Source organism: Lynx canadensis, chromosome D2 (assembly GCF_007474595.2).
Source record: "Lynx canadensis isolate LIC74 chromosome D2, mLynCan4.pri.v2, whole genome shotgun sequence".
NCBI lineage: Eukaryota > Metazoa > Chordata > Mammalia > Carnivora > Felidae > Lynx > Lynx canadensis.
Genome location: NC_044313.2, coordinates 58,116,651 through 58,138,076, shown reverse-complemented (window position 1 = coordinate 58,138,076; position 21,426 = coordinate 58,116,651). Strand labels below are relative to the sequence as shown.

Genomic DNA, 21,426 nt, shown 5'->3' with positions numbered 1-21,426 from the left:
AGGTGGAAACCAATCATAAAGAAACACTTGCATATTGATAGCCATCTATATCCACAGTCTGGGGACCCGTAATCAAAATGATCAGTTTTTCTCCTTCCCATATTAGCCTACATATATGAGGGGGGGAAGCAAATGATTTCTTCTGAAGCATATGCGTTTTTTTTTTTCAACGTTTTTATTTTTTATTTTTGGGACAGAGAGAGACAGAGCATGAACGGGGTAGGGGCAGAGAGAGAGGGAGACACAGAATTGGAAACAGCCTCCAGGCTCTGAGCCATCAGCCCAGAGCCTGACACGGGGCTCGAACTCACGGACCGCGAGATCGTGACCTGGCTGAAGTCGGACGCTTAACCGACTGCGCCACCCAGGCGCCCCCATATGCGTTTGTTTTATTTTGCTTTGAAAACTTTTAGGTCCAGAAATCTGGACTCTCAGGCCCTACTTTATTCCTAGCGAATGAAGAATAGCAAGTATTTGTGTGGTCTAGAATTATCACATTAGGCTGAGCATGAAAATAAAGCTTAAGTCCTAAACAATGAATACTGAGTACAATTTCTTCCCCAGAACACGAACTTCTAAATTAATGTTTTAGAAAATGGGTTTTCTTTGACATATCCATGACTTTGTATTTCTCTTTGTAATATTTCAGTATTTACCTTCTTACTCATTTTATATAACATTTGTAAATAGCAATTAACATTTGCTGGTTGATTCCTAGAACACTGCATGATACAAAGGTGTCATCCTTTCTGATGTTCATATTTATTAAAATGTTTAGCTTTCTAAACTGACAGTGAATTTTCTTTGAGTTGAGGGTAGGCCAAGAAAGGTGCCCAAGTTCTAGATTTTAGGCTGCATCATTCCTTACTTTGAAGAGTGTCATTCACCACCAGTGGATCTTCAGTGGACATCAATAAAACTTAAACGGTTTAGGTTAGCAAGGTGAATCTGAGAGGTCAGAGGAACCCAGGATCACAAAATGTAATAATGAAAGTTTCATGACCTTAATTCACACACTTAACTTATGATTTTATGCACCCAGTAAATATTGGTGATTGTTAATTTCTAAACACACACTCGTGCACACGTGCGCACACACGCACACAAACACACCACACTGTCTCTCTCTCTCTCTCTCTCAATGTCTTATTTCAACTTTCCTCCTTGACCTCATTCTGTGGAAACCTTCCCATCTCTTTATTCTGTTCCTTTCTCTTTAAAACTGTTTGTGGTTGCCAGATCCTGCAATGTATGACAAAAGAAAAAATAAGTTCCTAATTCTTGCTATGCTTTTTGTTCACCTAATCTCCTTCTTCTCTAAGCTGCTTAGTCATTTCTTCTATTTAAACCATACCTCTTTCATCTCTTTCTATGAATTCTTTATGAAAATCCCTATTTTGTAACTCTTGCTGTCCATTCCTTTTCTAATAAGAATTCCACATAGCCATTGACCTCAGGTTGCTTACCTTGAGCATAATAGGACCCTGGGCTAGTGAAGTGTCCGTGGTCATCTGCCAAGGACCCATCCAGGATGCAACCAGTCACAGTCTCCCTGGGAGCTAGGGTTCATAGATGTCTTAATCATTGCTGCATCCCTGTTATGTCTGGCACAGACATAGTTATGGGATTTACATTAGTTTCAGATAAGATAATGAAACTTTTGACCGTATAGAAAATTTTGGATTTGTTGCCTATCCATGGAAAGTAACTCACTTGATATATAGATTCTGATTATGCCTAATTGTGGATACTACCCTATGATAATAATCCATGTCAATCAATGGATTAAAAAGATGAAAACAGTGGTGCCTAGGTGGTTCAGTCGGTTGGGCATCTGACTTCAGCACAGGTCATGATCTCACAGTTTGCGGGTTCGAGCCCCTCGTCGGGCTCTGTGCTGACAGCTCGGAGCTTGGAGCCTGCTTCAGATTCTGTGTCTCCCTCTCTCTCTGCCCCTCCCCTGCTCATTCTCTGTCTCTGTCTCTCTCTCTCCCTCCCTCAAAAATAAACATTAAAAACTTTAGTAAAAAAGATGAAAACACACTGAAATTAAACTCTGGTGTTAACTGAATGTTAGCTTCACACAAAAAATATTCTCTCCTTTGAGCACAGACATAACTTACAAGCAGCTAATGCAGAAACTGCTGCTTTTACTCACAAAGAGAAACTCAAGGGAAAATGGAGAAGGCAACATAAATTCAGCCCTGGAAATTCAAAGCGTGCATCTACCAGCAGTACAGTCTTTGTGCAGACAGTGCAGGAAGTACCTAAATGTAACTAAAACATATTGCTTTTGTTTGCAAATTTCTTTTTTTTTTTAATGTTTATTTATTTTTGAGAGAGAGAGAGATAGAACATGAGCAGGGGAGGGTCAGAGAAAGAGGGAGACACAGAATGGGAAGCACTCTCCAGGCTCCGAGCTGTCAGCACAGAGCCCGACGCGGGGCTCAAATTCACAAGCTGTGAGATCATGACCTGAGCTGAAGTCGGACGCTCAACCGACTGAGCCACTCAGGCGCCCCTGTTTACAAATTTCTTTACAAAATCTGAGTCCCGTCAGTCATAACGTGGAATGACAACCTTGATTTATGTGTGATAGGGGTAGTTGGGATACCAATTCTTGGTTGCAAAGCACTACAAAAAGACGTCAATTTCTGCTTGGGGGTGGTATTCTTTGATACATCTCAGATGTAAAGATTCGGTGCTTTAGCAACAAGCCACGTACCCCTGCCACACAGCTGCATGGTTTCCTTCATTCCTGTTTCTGATTTCCCAAATATTTTATGAAATCTTTCATGGAAACCCTTGACCTACAGTATTCTTAGTTTGTTGCTCATTGTTAATTTATACATTTTATGCCTGGTACATTAAGCAAATGTGTCTAAAAAGAATTTTTTTTTTCTCCCAGTATCCCTTTACATTTATTCAATGGGACGAACTATTTCTTCTCCTGCTCCTGGCAATCTCAAATATAAGGCAATCTCAAAGCAGTTTTGACTACATTTATTTCCTATAAGCTTCTATGGTTACTTTGTTGCAAAATACAATCTGATCTAGTAGTACAATATTCCCAGCCTACAGTTAACACTCAATCCTATTCAAAATTAGAACCCACGGCACAAACACCCCATCCATACCACACACCCAGGGACTATTACAAACGGTGAATCCAAAGACAGGAAGAGAAGTGTGGCCAACTTCTTCTCTTTTTTGCTCTCTCTTCCCCCACTTTACCAACTGCTGTCCCTGACTCCTTTACCCAGCCATGGAGAGACAAAAGTGACCCCACAGTGGCTTTGTCTTGTCTGTGGCCCACGCGTGTGGTGACGGGAACCATCACAGGTCCTCCGCCTTGACACAATGCAGGAGTGAAGGTTACTCAGCCTTCAGCTTGCCCACTGACAAAAAGCTGCCTCACTTCCTCACTCTGGCGCTTCTTAGGCAGGAGTCAGATACTAACCCACTGTAAAAAACAACAACAACAACAACAACAACAACAAAGCAAGCTCTCCAAATGGGTCCATTTAGCCTCCTTCGCTGAGCTTGAAATGAAGGCAGGAACCCTTGGGCTGGAGGTGGGAGTAGGAGATGCAGAGACAGCCCTCTCCAAAGACCTCTCCCTGGATCTTCTCCCTCCTCACTCCTTTGTATCTCCATGGTGGTGAAGAGTTTCAGTCATCTAACCTGTCTGTAAGCACCTGCTTTGAAATTTCTGGAGAATAGTTTGTCTGCCAATCCACTTGTTTTCTGACATCTAGCCCATCTTAGTGCCTCAATAAAAACTTCCAGTTAAGATCTGGTTGCGACAGTATCCTCAGTACCTAGTTATGAGTAGTATTTTTTAAATAACTCATTGAGTGTTGTTTTCCTGACCTCTCAATTAGCAGTGTTGACAAAATAATAAATATATAACCAATGTGAATACATTTATAGTAAAACAAAATATGCATATTTTAGTCATATTGCCTCTGTAGTTCCTTGGATCAAATCCATTCAAACACTTACAAATTCCACAAAATCAGGCCCCAACTTGGTAAAATCAAGTTTGGAATACATAGAGACAATGTGGTATTTATATTCTCAGTCAGACACTTAGGCCTCATATATACCATCCATTGTGTTCCTGAATGTTAGGTATAATCATAATTTACCACCATCTACAATAACACTTCTTTGAGAAAATTACTTCATACTTTCAAAATAGAATTTCAAGAATTCATCTCTCCCCATAGTAAATAACTCTGACAATATATTTAGCCAGGAAGTTACCAGCCCTTACAGCTCAGGCAGTAGAGGCTTCAGAGAAGGTTCTTTAGCTTAGAGCAAGGACTTCATTAAAACAATGGCTAGGGGCACCTGGGTGGCTCAGTTGGTTAAGTGTCCGACTCTTGATCATAGCTCAGGTCTTGATCTCAGGGTGGTGAGTTCACACCCTGTGTTGGACTCCATGCTGGGCATAGGGAAAGAAAAAAAGAAAGAAAGAAAAAATGGCTAGAGGTGATATGGAATGGACTGGGAATTTGGGGACTTAAGTGAAATAAGATGAGAAGCCTTAGAAGGTTAAGACCTTCTTTAATAAAAGAACATGAAGTCTTGCCACCTTCACAAAAACTCTAGGGTTTTCTGAACCCTAGCATCTGTGTGTGTATGAGGTTTGAGATCTGTTTAAATGTAATTTTTAAAATAATAAAGCTCAGGACACCTGGATGGGTCAGTCAGTTAAGTGTCTGACTCGATTTTGGCTCTGTTCATGATCTCTCGGTTTTTGAGATCAAGCCCAGCGTCAGGCTCTGCATTGACAGTGCAGAGCCAACTTGGGATTCTCTCTCCATCTCTTTCTACCCCTCCCCATTCATGCACACATTCACATTCACTCTCTCTCTTTTTCAAAATAAGTAAATAAAACATTTAAAAAAAAACAATAAAATAATAAAAAGCTTCTGTTTAACACCTCACTTTACCTCATATAGTAATCGAATAAAATGAGTCATTGGCTTTAGTCCTAAATATCCTAGAAAATAAACAGATTTACTAAAAAGGAAAATAACATATATTTGGAAGCATAAATGCAATTCAACAAAGAAGAAATACGTATTCTTCATGTGATTTTTAAATTGGCAAGACTAAGAAATATTTCAAATTTGGGGGATCATTTAATATATTTATGGAAAATATAGTCATTGTGAAGTATTAGGTTGAATCATATAAATTCTACATGTTGACCTACAAAAATGTCAGTTTCGTATAGTTCAACCTAATAGATAGTTGGAAGCTTTAATTACTAACTTTCTAAAAGCTCCTATAATGTAGAAAATAGTCTAATACTGTTAAACCAGGTTTCTTAATACTTTTAAACTAGGGTTCAAGTAAATAGAAGTGAACAATTTTTTACTTTAACTGGTTTGAACTATCTGATTGAAAATTAATAAGCTTAACTGGAGATTAATCATTTTCTCTATCTTGAAAGAGCTGTGGATTTGTTTTGCTTACTCAGGGTGAGATGTGGCTGAGAGAGGATTTAAATTTGTTTCAAGAAATTGAAACCAAGAAACATTTGATTCTGTGTTTTTCCTAAGTTCCAATTCTACACAAATTCAGGTGATAATATGTATAAGACAATAATAAAAGAACATGAGTAATGTGATTTAATAGCTTGAGAATACACCTTATGGGTCCTGAACTCAATACTCTAACACTAAGGACACGATGTACATCAGCCATGTGCTTTCATATTTTATTTCAGGAGCATCCTACTGCCATCTCCAAGGAGTTCAACCTAATTACAAATTATGGTTAATTAGAGTCATGAGCTTAACAAAAGGTCTCACTTCCAACACAAGCCCTGGCTCTGGATTCCTCAAAGATGCATAAATGGAACAAGCGATTGCCCCCCTCCCATGTCATTCACGTATTCACTCATTCTTCATATACTCATTGAGCACGTGCCTGAGGCAGACCACTATTCCAGGTGCTGCTGATACAGTGAGAAGCAAGATAAACAAGATCTCTGCTCTTGTGGGGCTAACATTCTAATCCTTAGAGATATTTAATCACTCAATCAACAAACAAACAAGAAATATACTAGATAGCAACCAGTACTGTGTAGAGAATTAGAATGGGGAGTTAATTTAGATGAAGTGGACTGGGAAGGCTGCTTTAGGGAAGTGACATTTAAGCTTCATCGAATAAGGCAGAGAGAGGGAGTGACAGGAATCAGGACAAGTCCTAGATTTAGGGTTTAACTTGGTACACTCAAAATGTAGTCTGAGGACCCATGACAGTCTGCAAGCTATCACTTCTCCACCTTAACATAAGAACAGGAACTGAGTGTAACCATCAAGAAATTTTATAGTGGGCGCCTGGGTGGCTCGGTTGAGCACCCAACTCTTGATTTGGGCTCAAGTCATGATCTCATAGTTCGTGAGCTTGAGCCCTGCATTGGGAAGGAGTCAGCACTGGCACTGACAGTGCAGAGCCTGCTTGGGATTCTCTCTCTCTCTGTCTCTCTCTCTCTGCCCCTCCCCCACTCATGTTCTGTCTCTCTCTCCTTGTCAAAATAAATAAACATTTTTAAAAAATTTTTAGGGGCGCCTGGGTGGCTCAGTCGGTTGGGCATCCGACTTCCACTCAGGTCATGATCTTATGGTCCGTGGGTTCGAGCCCCTCGTCGGGCTCTGTGCTGACAGCTCAGAGCCTAGAGCCTGCTTTGGATTCTGCGTCTCCCTCTCTCATCTGCCCCTCCCCCGCCTCAAGCTCTGTTTCTGTCTCTCTCAAAAGTAAATAAACATTAAAAAAATTTTTTTTAATTTAAAGGAAATTTTTATAGCAATTTGGAAGAGAAATTTTATATCTATTGAATATAATAATTTTGTACATGTCTTAAATTTCATTTTGCTAGTAATTCATTTTTATTTACTTTATAAAACTACACACCGGAAATTTTTAAAAACCTGACTTTCACCAAGACAGTGTGAGAAACACTGCTTAACTACTTAACTAAATAGATTAATAGTGGCAACCATTTCCTGAGATGGGAAAGAGTAGGGTAGGTGCATCTCTGGGAGACAGAAATCAAGTGTCTGGATCATGCTAAGTTTGAGATGCCCATTGGCACCCAAGCCATGATATAGAATCAATCACTGGGTATATGACTCTCATGATGTATAGCAGATCATCGGGTATATGAGTTCTGGGGAAAGACCAGACTTAAAGATATGATTTGAAGTCATCAGCATACAGAAGGTATCTGAAGCTGTGAGATAAGATGAAACCACCTACCTAGGATTAGGAGCTAGCAAAAAGACTGATAAGGAGCAGCAAAAGAAAGAGAAGAGAAACCAATATGATGTTGTGAAAACCAACAGAAGAAAATGTTTCAAAAAGGAGGAAAGTAGCCATCTTTGTCTAATGCTGCTGAGAGATCAGGTAAGGTAAGAACAGATAAGTGACAACTGGATTTTGCAAATTTGGAGACCCTGACAATAGTAATCTCAGTGGAACAATGAGAACATAAGCCTAATTGGAGTACATTAGCAAAAGAGTGGGTGACAAGGAAATGATCCCGTAACAATAGAAAATTATTTCAAGTAGTTTTGTTGTGGGTGGGAGTAGAGAGATGCAATGAAGATGGATATGGTGTCAAGGGAGATTTATTCAAGACAGGTTTCAGGAAGTATGCAGATGGGAATGTCCAGTAGAGACAGGAAGTTGGTGATGCAGGCGTACATCAGAATGCAGTTCAGAATAGTTTTGCCATATTATCAAATAGGAAGTTCTACATATTGAAATAGACATTAATAGTAGTAATGGAAATTACATTCCATCTTCATTTCTCTACAGGATGCTACTGGGGCTCCATACTCAAGGTGAGGAATCAGGATTCACTCAGGCAGTTTGGGATTATAGTAGAGACATTGGCATCTCCTTTAGTGCTCCATGGTGAGGCACCGGAAATGGAACATGCCCGGTTTATTGGGTTTCCATGATATAAATCTGAATCTTAAAAAGCTCCATCCATAAATTATACTGATAAATACCTTCTTTCTCACCCATAGAACTTAAATTTAAACATATTTGCCATTTTGACAGGAGTACAAAATTTCAAGCTTTGAGCAGAGGCTGATGAATGAAATAGAGTTTCGCTTGGAACGTACCCCTGTTGATGAATCAGATGATGAAATCCAACATGATGAGATCCCACGGGCAAGTGTATAGCTCCCATCTTTGACAAAAGACTCAAGCATTTCCGTGTTACAGAAGGCTCTCCAGTGACATTCACCTGCAAAATTGTTGGGATACCTGTTCCAAAGGTAGGGGAAGATGATCAGCCAGTTGGCCAACAAACAGCACAGAACTATAGACAGTGCCTTTGAGAAAATCCTATCAGATTCTAGGGATGTATCTACAGAGGGAATAAAAATCAATACCAGAAAATTAACAAGGCCCAGATAATTTAACTAAAAAGAGATAGTCAGGGATAGGATCATTAAATAATTAGGCCAAAAATAAATCTGATTTATAAGTAAGTTAGAATTTTAATAAAAGTTTAAAATAAACTTCTTAGTCATAATCCTCCATTTTGGGTTATTGATTCCCTTAACCACCAAACTCACCAAATTGATGTTTTTCTTTTTCTTTTTTTTTTTTTTTTTTTGCATTTATCGAATACCCACAAAGTGCCTGTTGTTGCACAAAGTGAACTATATTTGTATCATTACTATTAGGTGGGTAAATGCTGAAAATGTCATATCGTTATCACTGGCTGCTGAAAAATCTTATGAGTCACCAGATTTTTTTGGCAATCATCTGAAAGGATTTACACCCGGTGTGGCTGTGGTAGGGGATCTCTCCACTCTACTTTCACAAACATTAGCATGCTGTTATCATGTATGGTTAGGTAACCAGGAAATGTAGAGGAGAACAGCTGCAATCAGTACTTTAACCCTCCTGTCTTTGAGAGATCTCCTTGATACATGCAGAACCCAACATGAAAAAGATACTTATTTAAATTTTAGCCAGATGAGAAATTTAACAAGTGAATCCTGGCCTCATTCCACTTGGTATGTTAAACCATACTAACCTTTCAAGTAAGGTAAGCTACTGTAGACCCTGAGATCTGAAACTGCAGAAGACTTGAGCTTGTAAATAGGACAATGGGGAAAAATTCCGCCTCCTGGTTTTCATTCTTTTGCCTCTGGAGACATGTCTGGTCCTTGGGGTGGCTTTTTAAGCAATTATGAAATACGATAAAAAGAGCCAAAAGCTTGATCTCAATCCTAAGTTATACAGAATTTTGACCTAAGTGCTGTATATGTACAAATTCAGCAGTATATTATACAGTCATTTGAATATATTTTATAATTTTTTTCTAAGTGCTTTATAAGAGATGGGTCATTTGTAGAGATGGCAATCTGCCCTTTCCTCACCCTACTTCCTACTTTAAAAGATGTACAGAACAGTGTAGATTCTCCTTGATTATCTTTCATTGCAGGTTTACTGGTTCAAAGATGGGAAGCAGATTTCAAAGAGAAATGAGCACTGCAAATGAGGCGAGAAGGAGATGGGACCTGCTCTCTGCACATTGACTCCACCACCAGTGACGACGATGGCAACTACACTATCATGGCTGCCAACCCCCAGGTGCAGAAGCAGGGTCCTGTGCTGTGCCGCACTCTGAGGAAGGAGCAGTTGATGTCACTGAGAAGTGCGAGTTACTAAGCATTGCTGAGGAAAATGAATAGAAGCATTGTGATTGTGTGTAACTAGAGCACAGTATCACAGCTTAAAATGACCACTGATGGGTCATTCAACCCTTCAGACTTTGTCAAAGGACATTAGTAGTATCTGTTCGCTGTGTCCCAGATGTATTGGGCTAAATCTTGTGCTTATCAACTCATTGATTCTCTTGAAAAGTCTATAAATCATTCTATCAAAAGATTTGTTTTGTTCTTTAGAGAACAAGCAAATTACTCCAAAAAGGCTTGTAAATATTCCTCAAATCCATAATGTCTTTTTTTTTTTTTTTTTTGGTAAAAGTTGGAAAGCCATAATCTTTCACTTTCCTTTTCTGAATGAGATCAAGGATCAAGACTGAAAATTCCCTTAAGAGATATGGCAGAATAAATATCTTCAACTACTATTAGAACAGAAAATATACAACTATAATTTCTACTCTCACCCACTCTTCTTATTAAAATGTTAGTTTTGAGGATAATCTCTATTGAGAAAAGCATAATATACTTGTCCAGGGTCTCTGCATGTTGCTGCAGATAATGTTAAGTGCACAAGAATTCAAATTTTTTTACATCTGTGCTCTGTTCATTTCCAAGCTCAAATGAAAGTCATCACAATATTCTTAAAAATCCCCCTGAAATATTAACAGTGATCTAAGGAGTCATATTTTATTATTTTCATTCCCACCCCCAAGTTTTCTTTCTCCTAATAGTTTGCCAAAAGGTTCATAATGTTCTGGCACAGAAAAATTTATATAAATTGAAAAAATGTGGAAGTCTTCTTATTTTTAATCTTGTTCATTTTTGTTTCTCAGGGGAGAATCAGCTGTTCTGGCCACTTGATGGTACAAGGTTTGCCCATTCGTAGTCGACTAACATCTGGTGGTCAGTCTCACAGGTAAAGACAGTAAGAATCTCCCTTCTCTAGCCCTTCCCAAGCATCCATCCACCACAATGGGCATCTAAGTGTTGGGTCTACAAATTGTTACCTAAAATGTAGCCCCTCGCCTGCAGCATCAGCATCCCTTGGGAACTTGTTGCAAATGTGGAATCACAAGCCCACCCTAGACCTACAGAGTCATAATGTACATTTTAATAAGATCCCGAAGTGATTTAGAAGCACATTATATTTGAGAAGCACTGGTCTGTGGCACACTTTTAATGGCTCAAAATTTGTAACCATTAGTAGTAGCAGTACAGGTAATATGTAAAACCAGAGTCTTTGAATTAAATTGCCATATTTTCCTTAATAATATATAAACTGTTAATGATTATATGTATATAGATTGATTATTCTTGTTGTTGTTGTCCCCAATATAACAGTTGCCTCTAATATAGCAACTGGCTTTCTTCCTCCATGATTTTACTAACCACTAAGAATTAAGAGCCTGGCTTCCCCTTGAGTCTTATGGTGCCACTAAGTCTTAGCAGAGCATTCCACAGTTGCTGACATGGATGAATTATATTTGACTTACCAAAGGAGCAAAAATAGTGACCCACGTTTCAGATACAGTATTTCATCACCACTGCAACTACACCTTCTTCTTCATTTTTTTTTTCTTCAAGAACAGCTGTTACTGTGAGTCCGTCTTAACCAGTTTAAGTTCATGATCATCTTTAATAGTCTGCCATAATTTATAGCCAGGTTAAATTTTATTACTTAGAGACACAGGGATTGCAGCTGCCTTGTTCTGGGTAATAAAAAGGACTTGTCTTTTGGCTCTCATTTGAGATTCAGCTTGAATACTGATTTATTTGTTTATTTTGAAACTTTTGAACAACTGGTCAAAGCCAAGGCAAGAAGAGCTGAGCCACTTAACCCAGGATGACTTCAAAGAGAAAGAAGCTAAAGCCTGTTTATTGATTACAGATCTCACAAGATAATCCTACGTGTATGAAATGCTTACCACTTTGTTTTTTACCTCAGCTCCACACCATTATTTGTTATTTATTATTTGTTTACGGTAGAGCGACCTCCTTCCCCACCCCACCCCCCCAAAAAATATCTGTTCTCTAGGCTCTATAGCCCAGCCTAAATGCCTGCTGTCATAAGCTTATAAATTGGTTTCTATGTTTAATGCCTGAACATGCTTGTTTTTATAGAGGAAGGTCCCGAGTACAAGAAAGAGACAAAGAGCCCCTACAGGAACGCTTTTTCCGGCCACATTTCCTGCAGGCTCCTGGGGATATGGTAGCTCACGAGGGGCGCCTGTGTCGACTGGACTGTAAGGTAGACTCTAATAGCCATCCTTGGTTCCAGATCTGTTCACATTTTGCATTTGTTCGTTTGCACTTACTTTGTTTGTATTTGTTTTGTGTTTATTTTTTGTTTTGGGTTGGTTTTTGTTTTGTTTTGGGACAGGGGGACTGGGGAAGGGCGATAGATCACTTCTTTTCTCAAAAGGCTTTTACAGAGCATTTAATACCAGACAAAAGAATTTCATGAAATTTTTAAATCTTTACATCTTAATAAGATTTCATTGGGAAAAAATTACATTGGTATTGTATCAAGTTAACTCTGAATTTGTAAAAGACAACCAAAGAGATGATTGATTGATATAATTTAGACATTTTCCATGTGGTGCCCGGAAAGTCTTTATTACTATAAAGCCAAAACTGTGATTTTTGTATACTTGAGGTGAATTGCTATGATATATGGACTTTGAAAAAAATTATAGTCATGAAAAGATGGCTCCAAGGTGGTTTATGAAAATCAAAGCTGGTTTCTCATACTAATCAACAGCCACCACCTTTAGCTATTCTACATTCCAATTCTTCAACCAGAAACTATATTCAGTCGAGCAACATGGAGATCTCTCAGTATGAAGAGAAACTTAAGTCACCTCTTTCACCCCAAAGATCAGAATGCTGTGGAAATTTTAGATGCAAATTAGTAAAGGCTTGAGGTTAAGCATTCATGGAATCCACTTCTCCAGGTGGCTCTTGCTCTGCCAATGTCTGCCTAAATAATATTCGGGATTGATTGTTACTTCTTCCATGCTAAACCCTAAAAGATACCCATTCCAGGTCCCGTCCCCAGAGATTCTGACTTGATATAGTAAATGGGCATTAAGATTTTCAAATGCTCCCCACTTGATCATAATACACGGCAAGGTTTGAGAACTCTAGTTTAAGGTCTGCCCTTTTCTTGGCTGCCTCTTGCTTGTTAGTATGTAAGCAATATACCATCTGTGAAACTGACATGGCAGGCCTATTTTACCTATTTATTTAATTTTTTATTTCTTATTTATTCTAATCTAGAATATAATCATGACCTGATTTGGGGTCAAAATACTATACAGTTTAAATTAATGCAGTCATCCATCCAGACCCCTCTTGTCCTGATGCCCCTGTAGAAAATACACCCCATGTATTTTCTCACTATCTATTTGGTGCCAGACAAGGATAAAGAATTCAGCCACCAAATAAATCCGCCTGTCATCAGTCTGCCATTTGCCTCAGCTGTCCTGTTCTTTATTAGGTGAGTGGCTTACCGCCCCCAGAGCTGACATGGCTGCTCAATGGCCAACCTGTGCTACCAGACGCCTCCCACAAGATGTTGGTCAGGGAGCCTGGAGTCCACTCTCTGCTCATTGACCCACTCACTCAACGTGATGCGGGGACGTATACATGCGTTGCTACCAACAAAACTGGACAGAATTCCTTTAGTCTGGAGCTCACTGTAGTAGGTAAGGTTTGCTGCTGGGGCCCCTAAACATAACTCCCTTCAAAGTTGCTGCCCAAATATACACAGCCTCTGACAGAATTCCTTAGTCCTTTGCCCCACCGAACCTCATTTCAATTTCTCCTTCATGTAGTAAGGGCCATTATTTCCTACATTGCTTTCAAAGACATATCAGTAAGCTAAAACACATAATGTGGTACCTTGTGTGGGAGTCATTGTAATAGTTAATCAATCAATCAATTCATTAGTTAATTGACTATCACTAAATCCAAGTCACTTGCCCTATGTTCATCACTCCCGGAACACACCAGAATCTTAGCCCTACTCCAAGCTTCCATGTCTTTGCTTCAGTGATCCTTCTACCAGGAATGCCCTTTATTGCCTAGGAACCACCTCCTCATTGTCAAAGGCTTAATTCAAACATTACCACCAAGGCACATCCTCCTCTGTTTCCATAGCACTTGGAAAAGGAGGGGCTCAGGGCATCTGGGTGGCTCAGTCGGTTAAGTGTCCGACTGCAGCTCAGGTCATGATCTCACGGTTCATGGGTTCAAGCCTTGTGTTGGGCTCTGTGTCGTCAGCTCAGAGCCTAGAATCTGCTTCATATTCTGTCTCTCTCTTTTCCTCTCTCTCTCTCTCTCTGCCCCTCCCCAGCCCGCATTTGCTCTCTCTCTCAAAATAAGCATTAAAAAGAAGTTGTTTTTTTTTTAAAGAAAAGGAGGGGCTCTTCAGAGCACTTACAGCCTTCTATGTAACTGTTTTGCCTTCCTGAAGAGACTGTAAGCTTCTAAAGTCAGACATTCTGACTTTTTTGGTGTATCTCGAGTGTCTGACTCAGTGTCTAGAACATGAACGGTGCTCACCAAATGTTAAGTGGATAACTAAGCAAATGAACCTTTACCTTATGAGATGATGTGAACAAAATACTGTAATGCCTACAAATAATGACTAGTCATCATCACTTGGTTGATACCAGCCCTTAGGGCAGGAGTCTAGCCAAAACTAGATTTCAGAATACATGAATTCTAGTGCTGAGCTTTCTCCCATGTGTGGCCCCTACCAGAAAAAAGGATGGCTTCGGCATGCTATCTTGTCTATAGGTTAGTGGCTGCTTGCCCCATATATCTTTTTCTTTTTCTCACTCTTAATTTTTTCCTCCCAACAGAGTAGGAAAAGCTCATTCTACAAGGACATATTAACTGTAAGCTTTCACTTTTCCCCCCACTATTTTGCAAATATTGACTCTGGAATCCTGAAATATGAGGTATCTTTGCCCAAAAAAGGCCTCCTTAGGAAGCATAATGTGTGTGTGTGTGTGTGTGTGTGTGTGTGTGTGTGTGTTTAAGTAGTGTACCTCTCGGGGTGCCTGGGTGGCTCAGTCGGTTAAGTGTACAACTTTGGCTCTGGTCATGATCTTGCAGTTCATGGGTTTGAGCCCCACATCAGGCTTTCTGCTGTCAGCCCAGAGCCGACTTTGGATCCTCTGTCCCCCTCTCTCTCTGCCCCTCCCCCGCTTGCACTCTTTCTCTCTCTCAAAACAATAAATTAACATTTTTCAAATATTTGTAAAATGTAGTGTACTTCTTTTCTGTAGCTATAAACTTCTTCAAAATAAAAGTTGAGGGAAAATTAATATGCCTTCCACAAAATAAACTCCTCTAGAAAAGAGAAAGGATATATTTAGTATTTAAAGTCTGTTGTTTCTCAAAATTTACTGCTGAGAATAAAAGAAACTCTTTAAATTCCACACCCACTATTCGCATCCCCCATGTGCAGCACAGGCCCTTGAGTGTTGTCTCTCATACAAAGTGAAAGTTTCATTATTTCTTTTTAAATCATTTCTGGAGCTTTTATCAAGACAGCGATCTTCACTTAGAGAGGTAAAAAGTGTTCTGAAGAGAAGGTAAAGTCGGGGAGGGGGGTGCCTACTCTGCTAAATTCTTTAACTGTAATGAGTTTGAAGCGTGAACCCCAAGGCACTTACTATTCAAACAAGAATGGCCCTTCTTCTCATTCAGCAAAAGAGGTGAAGAAAGCACCTGTGATCCTGGAGAAACTGCAGAACAGCGGCGTTCCCGAAGGCCACCCAGTGAGGCTGGAGTGCCGTGTGATAGGCATGCCGCCACCCGTGTTCTACTGGAAGAAGGACAACGAAACCATCCCTTTCACCAGAGAGAGGATCAGGTAGAGCCTGCTTCCACATTCAAAGGGACTTCCAAACTCAGTGGGGCTTCCTGGGCACCCAAAGAAGTCCGTTGTCTTTTGAATCTGTCTGTCACCCAATATGATGCATTTGAATTTCATCCACATCATTGTACATATCAAGAATTTCTTTTTGTTCCTGAAGGACAGTCCATAATACAGATGTCCCACGGTTTCAAACCTTAATTTTTTTCCAGATTAATTAGTGGGTTTTTAAAAATTTTTAATTCAATATAGCTAACATACAGCGTTATATTAGTTTCAGGTGGACAATATAGTGACTCAACAATTCTATACATTACTCAATGCTTATCAAGATAAGTGTACTTTTTAACCCTTTCCTTTATTCCCCCATCCTCCCACCAACCTCCCCTCTGAAACCATCAGTTTGTTCTCTGTAGTTAAGAGTCTGTTTTTTGGTTTCTTTTTTCCCTTTGTTCCTTTGGGGTTTTTTAAATTATTTTTTTAATGTTTATTTATTTTTGAGAGGGAGAGAGACAGAGTGCCAGCAAGGGAAGAGCAGAGAGAGAGGGAGACACAGAATCCAAAGCAGGCTCCAGGCTCTGTGCTGACAGCGCAGAACCCTATGCAGAGCTCAAACTCATGAACCTCAAGATCGTGACCTGAGCCAAAGTCGGACATTTCACCGACAGAGCCACCAGAGCGCCCCTATTCCTTTGTTTTTTATTAAATTCCACGTATGAGCGAAATAATATGGTATTTGTCTTTCTCTGACTGACTTATTTCATTTAGCATTATACTCTCTAGATCCATCCATGTTATTACAAATGGTAAGATTTCATTCTTTTCTATGGTTGAGTAACATTCCTGTGTGTGTGTGTGTGTGTGTGTGTGTGCGCGCGCGCGCACCCGTGCGCGCACATGCACGCGCATATGTATATATATCTATATCTATATCTATATCTATATCTATATCTATCTCACATCTTTTTCATCCATTCATCTATCAATGGACACTTGGGTTGCTTCCATATTTTGGCTATTGTAAATAATGCTGCAATAAACATACAGGTTCATGTATCTTTTCAAATCAGTATTTTTGTTTCTTTGCATAAAAATCCAGTAGTGGAATTACTGAATCATATGGTGATTCTATTTTTAATTTTTGAAGAGCCTCCATACAGAGGCTGCACCAGTTTGCATTCTCACCAACAGTGCACAAGGGTTCCTTTTTTCTCCACATCCTCATCAACACTTGCTGGTTCTTGTGTTGATTTTAGCCATTCTGACAGGTGTGAGGTGATATCTCATTGTGGTTTTGATTTGCATTTCCCTGATGATGAGTGATGTTGAGCATTTTTGATGTGTCTGTTGGCTATCTGCATTTCTTTGAGAAAATGTCTGTTCATGTATTCTGCCCATTTTTTAATTGGATTATTTGGGTTTTTTGGTGTTGAGTTGTATTAAGTTCTTTATATATTTTGTACACTAACCCTTTACTAGATAAGTCGTAGGCAAATATCTTCTCCCACTCAGTAGGTTGTCTTTTAGTTTTGCTGATTGTATACTTTGTTATGCAGAAGTTTTTATTTTGATGTAGTCACAATAGTTTATTTTTGCTTTTGTTTCCTTCCCTCGAGAGACATACTTAGAAAAATGCTGTTATGACTGATGTCAGAGAAGTTACTGCCTATGCTCTTTCCTAGGATTTTTACAGTTTCAGTTCTCACATAGAGCCTTGATCCATTTTGAGTTTATTTTTGTGTATGGTGTAAGAAAGTAATCCAGTTTCATTCTTTTGCATGTAGCTGTCCAGTTTTCCCAACACCACCTGTTGAAGAGACTGTCTTTTTCCCTTGCATATTCTTGCCTCCTGTGTCAAAGATTAATTACCATATAATCATGGGTTTATTTCTGGGCTCTCTATTCTGTTCCATTGATCTATTGGTCTATTTTTGTGCTAGTATCATACTGTTTTGATTACTACAGGTTTGTAGTACAACTTTAAATCTGGGACTGTGATACCTTCAGTTTTGTTTTTCTTTTCAAGATTGCTTTGGCTATTTGGGGTCTTTTGTGGTTCCATACAAATTTTAGGATCATTTGTTCTAGTTCTGTGAAAAATGCTATTGGTATTTTGGTAAGGATTGCATCTAACTGTAGATTGCTTTGGGTAGTATGAGTATTTTAACAATATTTGTTCTTTCAATCCATGAGCATGGAATATTTTTTCATTTGTTTGTGTCGTCTTCAATTTCTTTCATCTATGTTTTATAGTTTTCAAAGTACAGGTCTCTCACCTCCTAGGTTAAGTTTATTCCTAGGGTTTCTTTTGTTTTTATTTTTGTTTTGGTGCACCTATAAGTTGGATTGTTTTCTTAATTTCTCTCTCTGCTATTTAATTATTAGTATATATAAATGCAATGCAGGGGGTGCCTGGCTGACTCAGTTGGTGATCTTGGGGTTGTGAGTTTAAGCCCCACATTTGATGTAGAGCTTACTTTAAAAAGTGTTTTAGGGGCGCCTGGGTGGCGCAGTCGGTTAAGCGTCCGACATCAGCCAGGTCACGATCTCGCGGTCCGGGAGTTCCAGCCCCACGTCAGGCTCTGGGCTGATGGCTCGGAGCCTGGAGCCTGTTTCCGATTCTGTGTCTCCCTCTCTCTCTGCCCCTCCCCCGTTCATGCTCTGTCTCTCTCTGTCCCAAAAATAAATAAAAACGTTGAAAAAAAATTAAAAAAAAAAGTTTTAAAAAATGCAATGGATCTCTGTATATTGATTTTGAATCCTGCAACCTTACTGACTTAATTTAACAGTTCCGGTAGTTTCTTAGTGGAGTCTTTAGGATTTTTTTTCAATGTTTATTTATTTTTGAGAGAGAGAGAGAAACAGAGTGCAAGCAGGGGAGGGGCAGATAGAGAGGAAGACACAGAATACAAAGCAGGCTCCAGGCTCTGAGCTGTCAGCAGAGAGCCTATTGTGGGGCTCAAACCCATGAACCATGAGATCGTGACCTGAGCCGAAGTCAGACACCAAACTGACTGAGCCACCCTGGCACCCCTAGAGTCTTTTATATACAGTATCATGTCACCTGCAAATAGTGAAGATTGTACTACCTTACCAATTTGGATGCTTTTTATTCCTTTTTCTTATTTGATTGCTGTGGCCAGGACTTCCAGTTCTGTGTTGAATAAAAGTGGTGAGAGTGGACATCCTTGTCTTGCTACTAACCTTAGGGGAAAACTTCTCAGTTTTTCACCAATGAGTATGATGTTAGCGATGGATTTTTCATGTAAGGCCTTCATTATGTTGAGGTATGTTCCCTCTAAACCTATTTATGAATGGATGTTGTACTTTGTAAAATGCATTTTCTGCATCTATTGAAATGATCATATGGTTTTTATCCATCTCTTGTTTATGTGATATATCACATTGATTGATTTGTGAATATTGAACCACCCTTGCAAGCCAGGAATAAATTCCACTTGATCGTGGAATCACGATCATAATATATATTGTTTAATTCAGTTTGCTATTATTTTGTTGGGGATTTTTGCATCTATGTTCATCAGAGATATTAGCCTGCAGTTCTTTTTTTTTAATGTTTATTTATTTTTGAGAAACAGAGAGATACAGCATGAGCTGGGGAAGGGAAGAGAGAGGGAGACACAGAATCTGAAGCAGGCTCCAGGCTCCAAGCTGTCAGCACAGAGTCTGACGCAGGGCTTGAATTCACAAACCGTGAGATCGTGACCTGAGCTGAAGTCGGATGCCCAACCGACTGAGCCACCCAGGCGCCCCTAGTTCTCTTTTTTTGTAGTATTTTTATCTAATTTTGGTTCAGGGTAATGCTGACCTCGGCAAATGAAGTTGGGAGCCTACCTTCCTTCTTGCTAGATTTCATCTAACCAACCTTTTTTTTTTTTTTTGGAATAGTTTGAGAAGAGGTACTGACTCTTCTTCAAATGTTTGGTAGAATCCACCTGTGAAGCCATCTTATCCTCGACTTTTGTTTCTTGGGAGTTTTTTTGATTACTGATTCAATTTCATTGCTGGTGATTGGTCTGTACAAATTTTCTATGTCTTCCTGATTCAGTATTGGGAGGTTATATGTTTCTAAGAATTTATTCATTCTTTTAGATTGTCCAATTTGTTGGCATGCAATTTTTTATAATATTCCCTTATAATCCTTTGTATTCCTGTGGGGTTGGTTGTTATTTCTCCTCTTTAATTTCTGATTTTGTTAAAAACTTTAAGTTTTAAGTTTAAAAATGTACACAGAATAAATGAAGACCTTGCATTTTTTTGTCATGTGTCTTCAGTCATATTAGTACACAGAAAACCCCTTTGATAGTAAAATGCTAAAATAAGATAAAGCAAAACAAAACATTAAGGCAGTAACTCCTTCTCTATCCATCACTACATGGTTATTTTTAAAGTAACTAAGGGGGGGGGGCGCCTGGGTGGCTCAGTCGGTTGAGCGGCCGACTTTGGCTCAGGTCACGATCTCACGGTCCGTGAGTTCGAGCCCCCCGTCGGGCTCTGTGCTGACGGCTCGGAGCCTGGAGCCTGTTTCGGATTCTGTGTCTCCCTCTCTTTGACCCTCCCCCGTCATGCTCTGTCTCTCTCTGTCTCAAAAATAAATAAACGTTACAAAAATTTTTTAAAGTAACTAAGGGGGTGCCTGGGTGGCTCAGTAGGTTAAGCATCCAACTCTTGATCTCAGCTCAGGTCTTGATCTCAGGGTTATGAGTTCAAGCCCCATGTTGGGCTCCATCCTGGGCATGAAGCCTACTTAGGAAGGAAGGAAGGAAGGAAGGAAGGAAGGAAGGAAGAGAGGGAGGAAAAGGAAAGGAACTAAGGATCCAGTTACCAAAAGTGGGTATCTTGCTAGATTTCCTCTAACCAACCTTATCTTTGCCATTTTGGTTTTACTCCATGAGGGGCAAGCAAACAAAGGCAGCTTGTGTACAAAAGTTTCTACTGAGAATTATTTTTTCACAATGAAATGAATTTGTCCCAGAGGATGTTGTAACTGTCAAGCTTTACAGAATTTTGGCATCTAAGAAGTCTACATAGGTCAAGATTTTGTCTGGTAAAACTTTAGCAAGCACAGAAAATATTCTTGATTTAACATTTCAGTCTATGTTAATGCAACCTAGCTAGCTCAATCAGTACAACATGTGACTCTTGATCTTGGGGTCGTGAGTTCAAGCCCACATTGGGCATAAAGTTTAAATAATTAATTAATTAGTTAATCAATTAATATAACTCATTAATATAACATGCTAAACCCAGCCTGAAATATTAGCGTAATTATCCAGGATTGCAATTGCAATATGCAGCCAAGGTTGAGAACTACTGATATCAAGGAAACATAAGGAAACAACATGCTGATTTGCTCCTGAACTGTATTAAGCTAACTGCTGCACATGCCCAGTTGGTTACATTAAGAAATAACCCCTCCATACTAACAGTATATCAATCCCTGGACTCCCATCTTGGGCTACTTTCCCATAGCTTCTTAGCAAAGTTCTTGTTGAAATGTCCAATCAGGTTTGGAAAAGAGATTTTTCTGGACTTGGTTGTGACAAGTGGGGGCACCTCCTCTGGGGGGAGTATAACTCCAGGAGAGGTGGAACAGTGGGAAGGGCAAGAACAGGTCTCAGCCTGGGCTGTCAACCTTCATCTGGGCCTCACCGGGTTAACTGCTGCTCTTTTGTGATTCCTTTCCACTTTTCAGTTTGCCTTTGATAACTGCTTTAAGCTGAGTCTCCCTTCCCTCTCTGGAGGGTCAGGGAGGAGAGGGGTAGCGCTGCCCTGCTGGATCTGCCCTGAGAGTTTCCCTGA

The 21,426-nt window shown here is 39.6% G+C and overlaps 1 protein-coding gene across 1 annotated transcript in view; it reads left to right on the top strand.

Moving 5' to 3' along the window:
• The window catches only part of MYPN (myopalladin), a 90,742-nt gene that overhangs the window by 61,717 nt on the left and 7,599 nt on the right, over positions 1–21,426 (top strand). Inside the window, 8 exon segments of the mRNA XM_030335081.1 lie at positions 8,089–8,191; positions 8,194–8,309; positions 9,491–9,539; positions 9,542–9,639; positions 10,547–10,629; positions 11,835–11,961; positions 13,213–13,420; positions 15,435–15,600. Of these exon segments, the coding sequence (XP_030190941.1) occupies positions 8,089–8,191; positions 8,194–8,309; positions 9,491–9,539; positions 9,542–9,639; positions 10,547–10,629; positions 11,835–11,961; positions 13,213–13,420; positions 15,435–15,600 (950 nt within the window).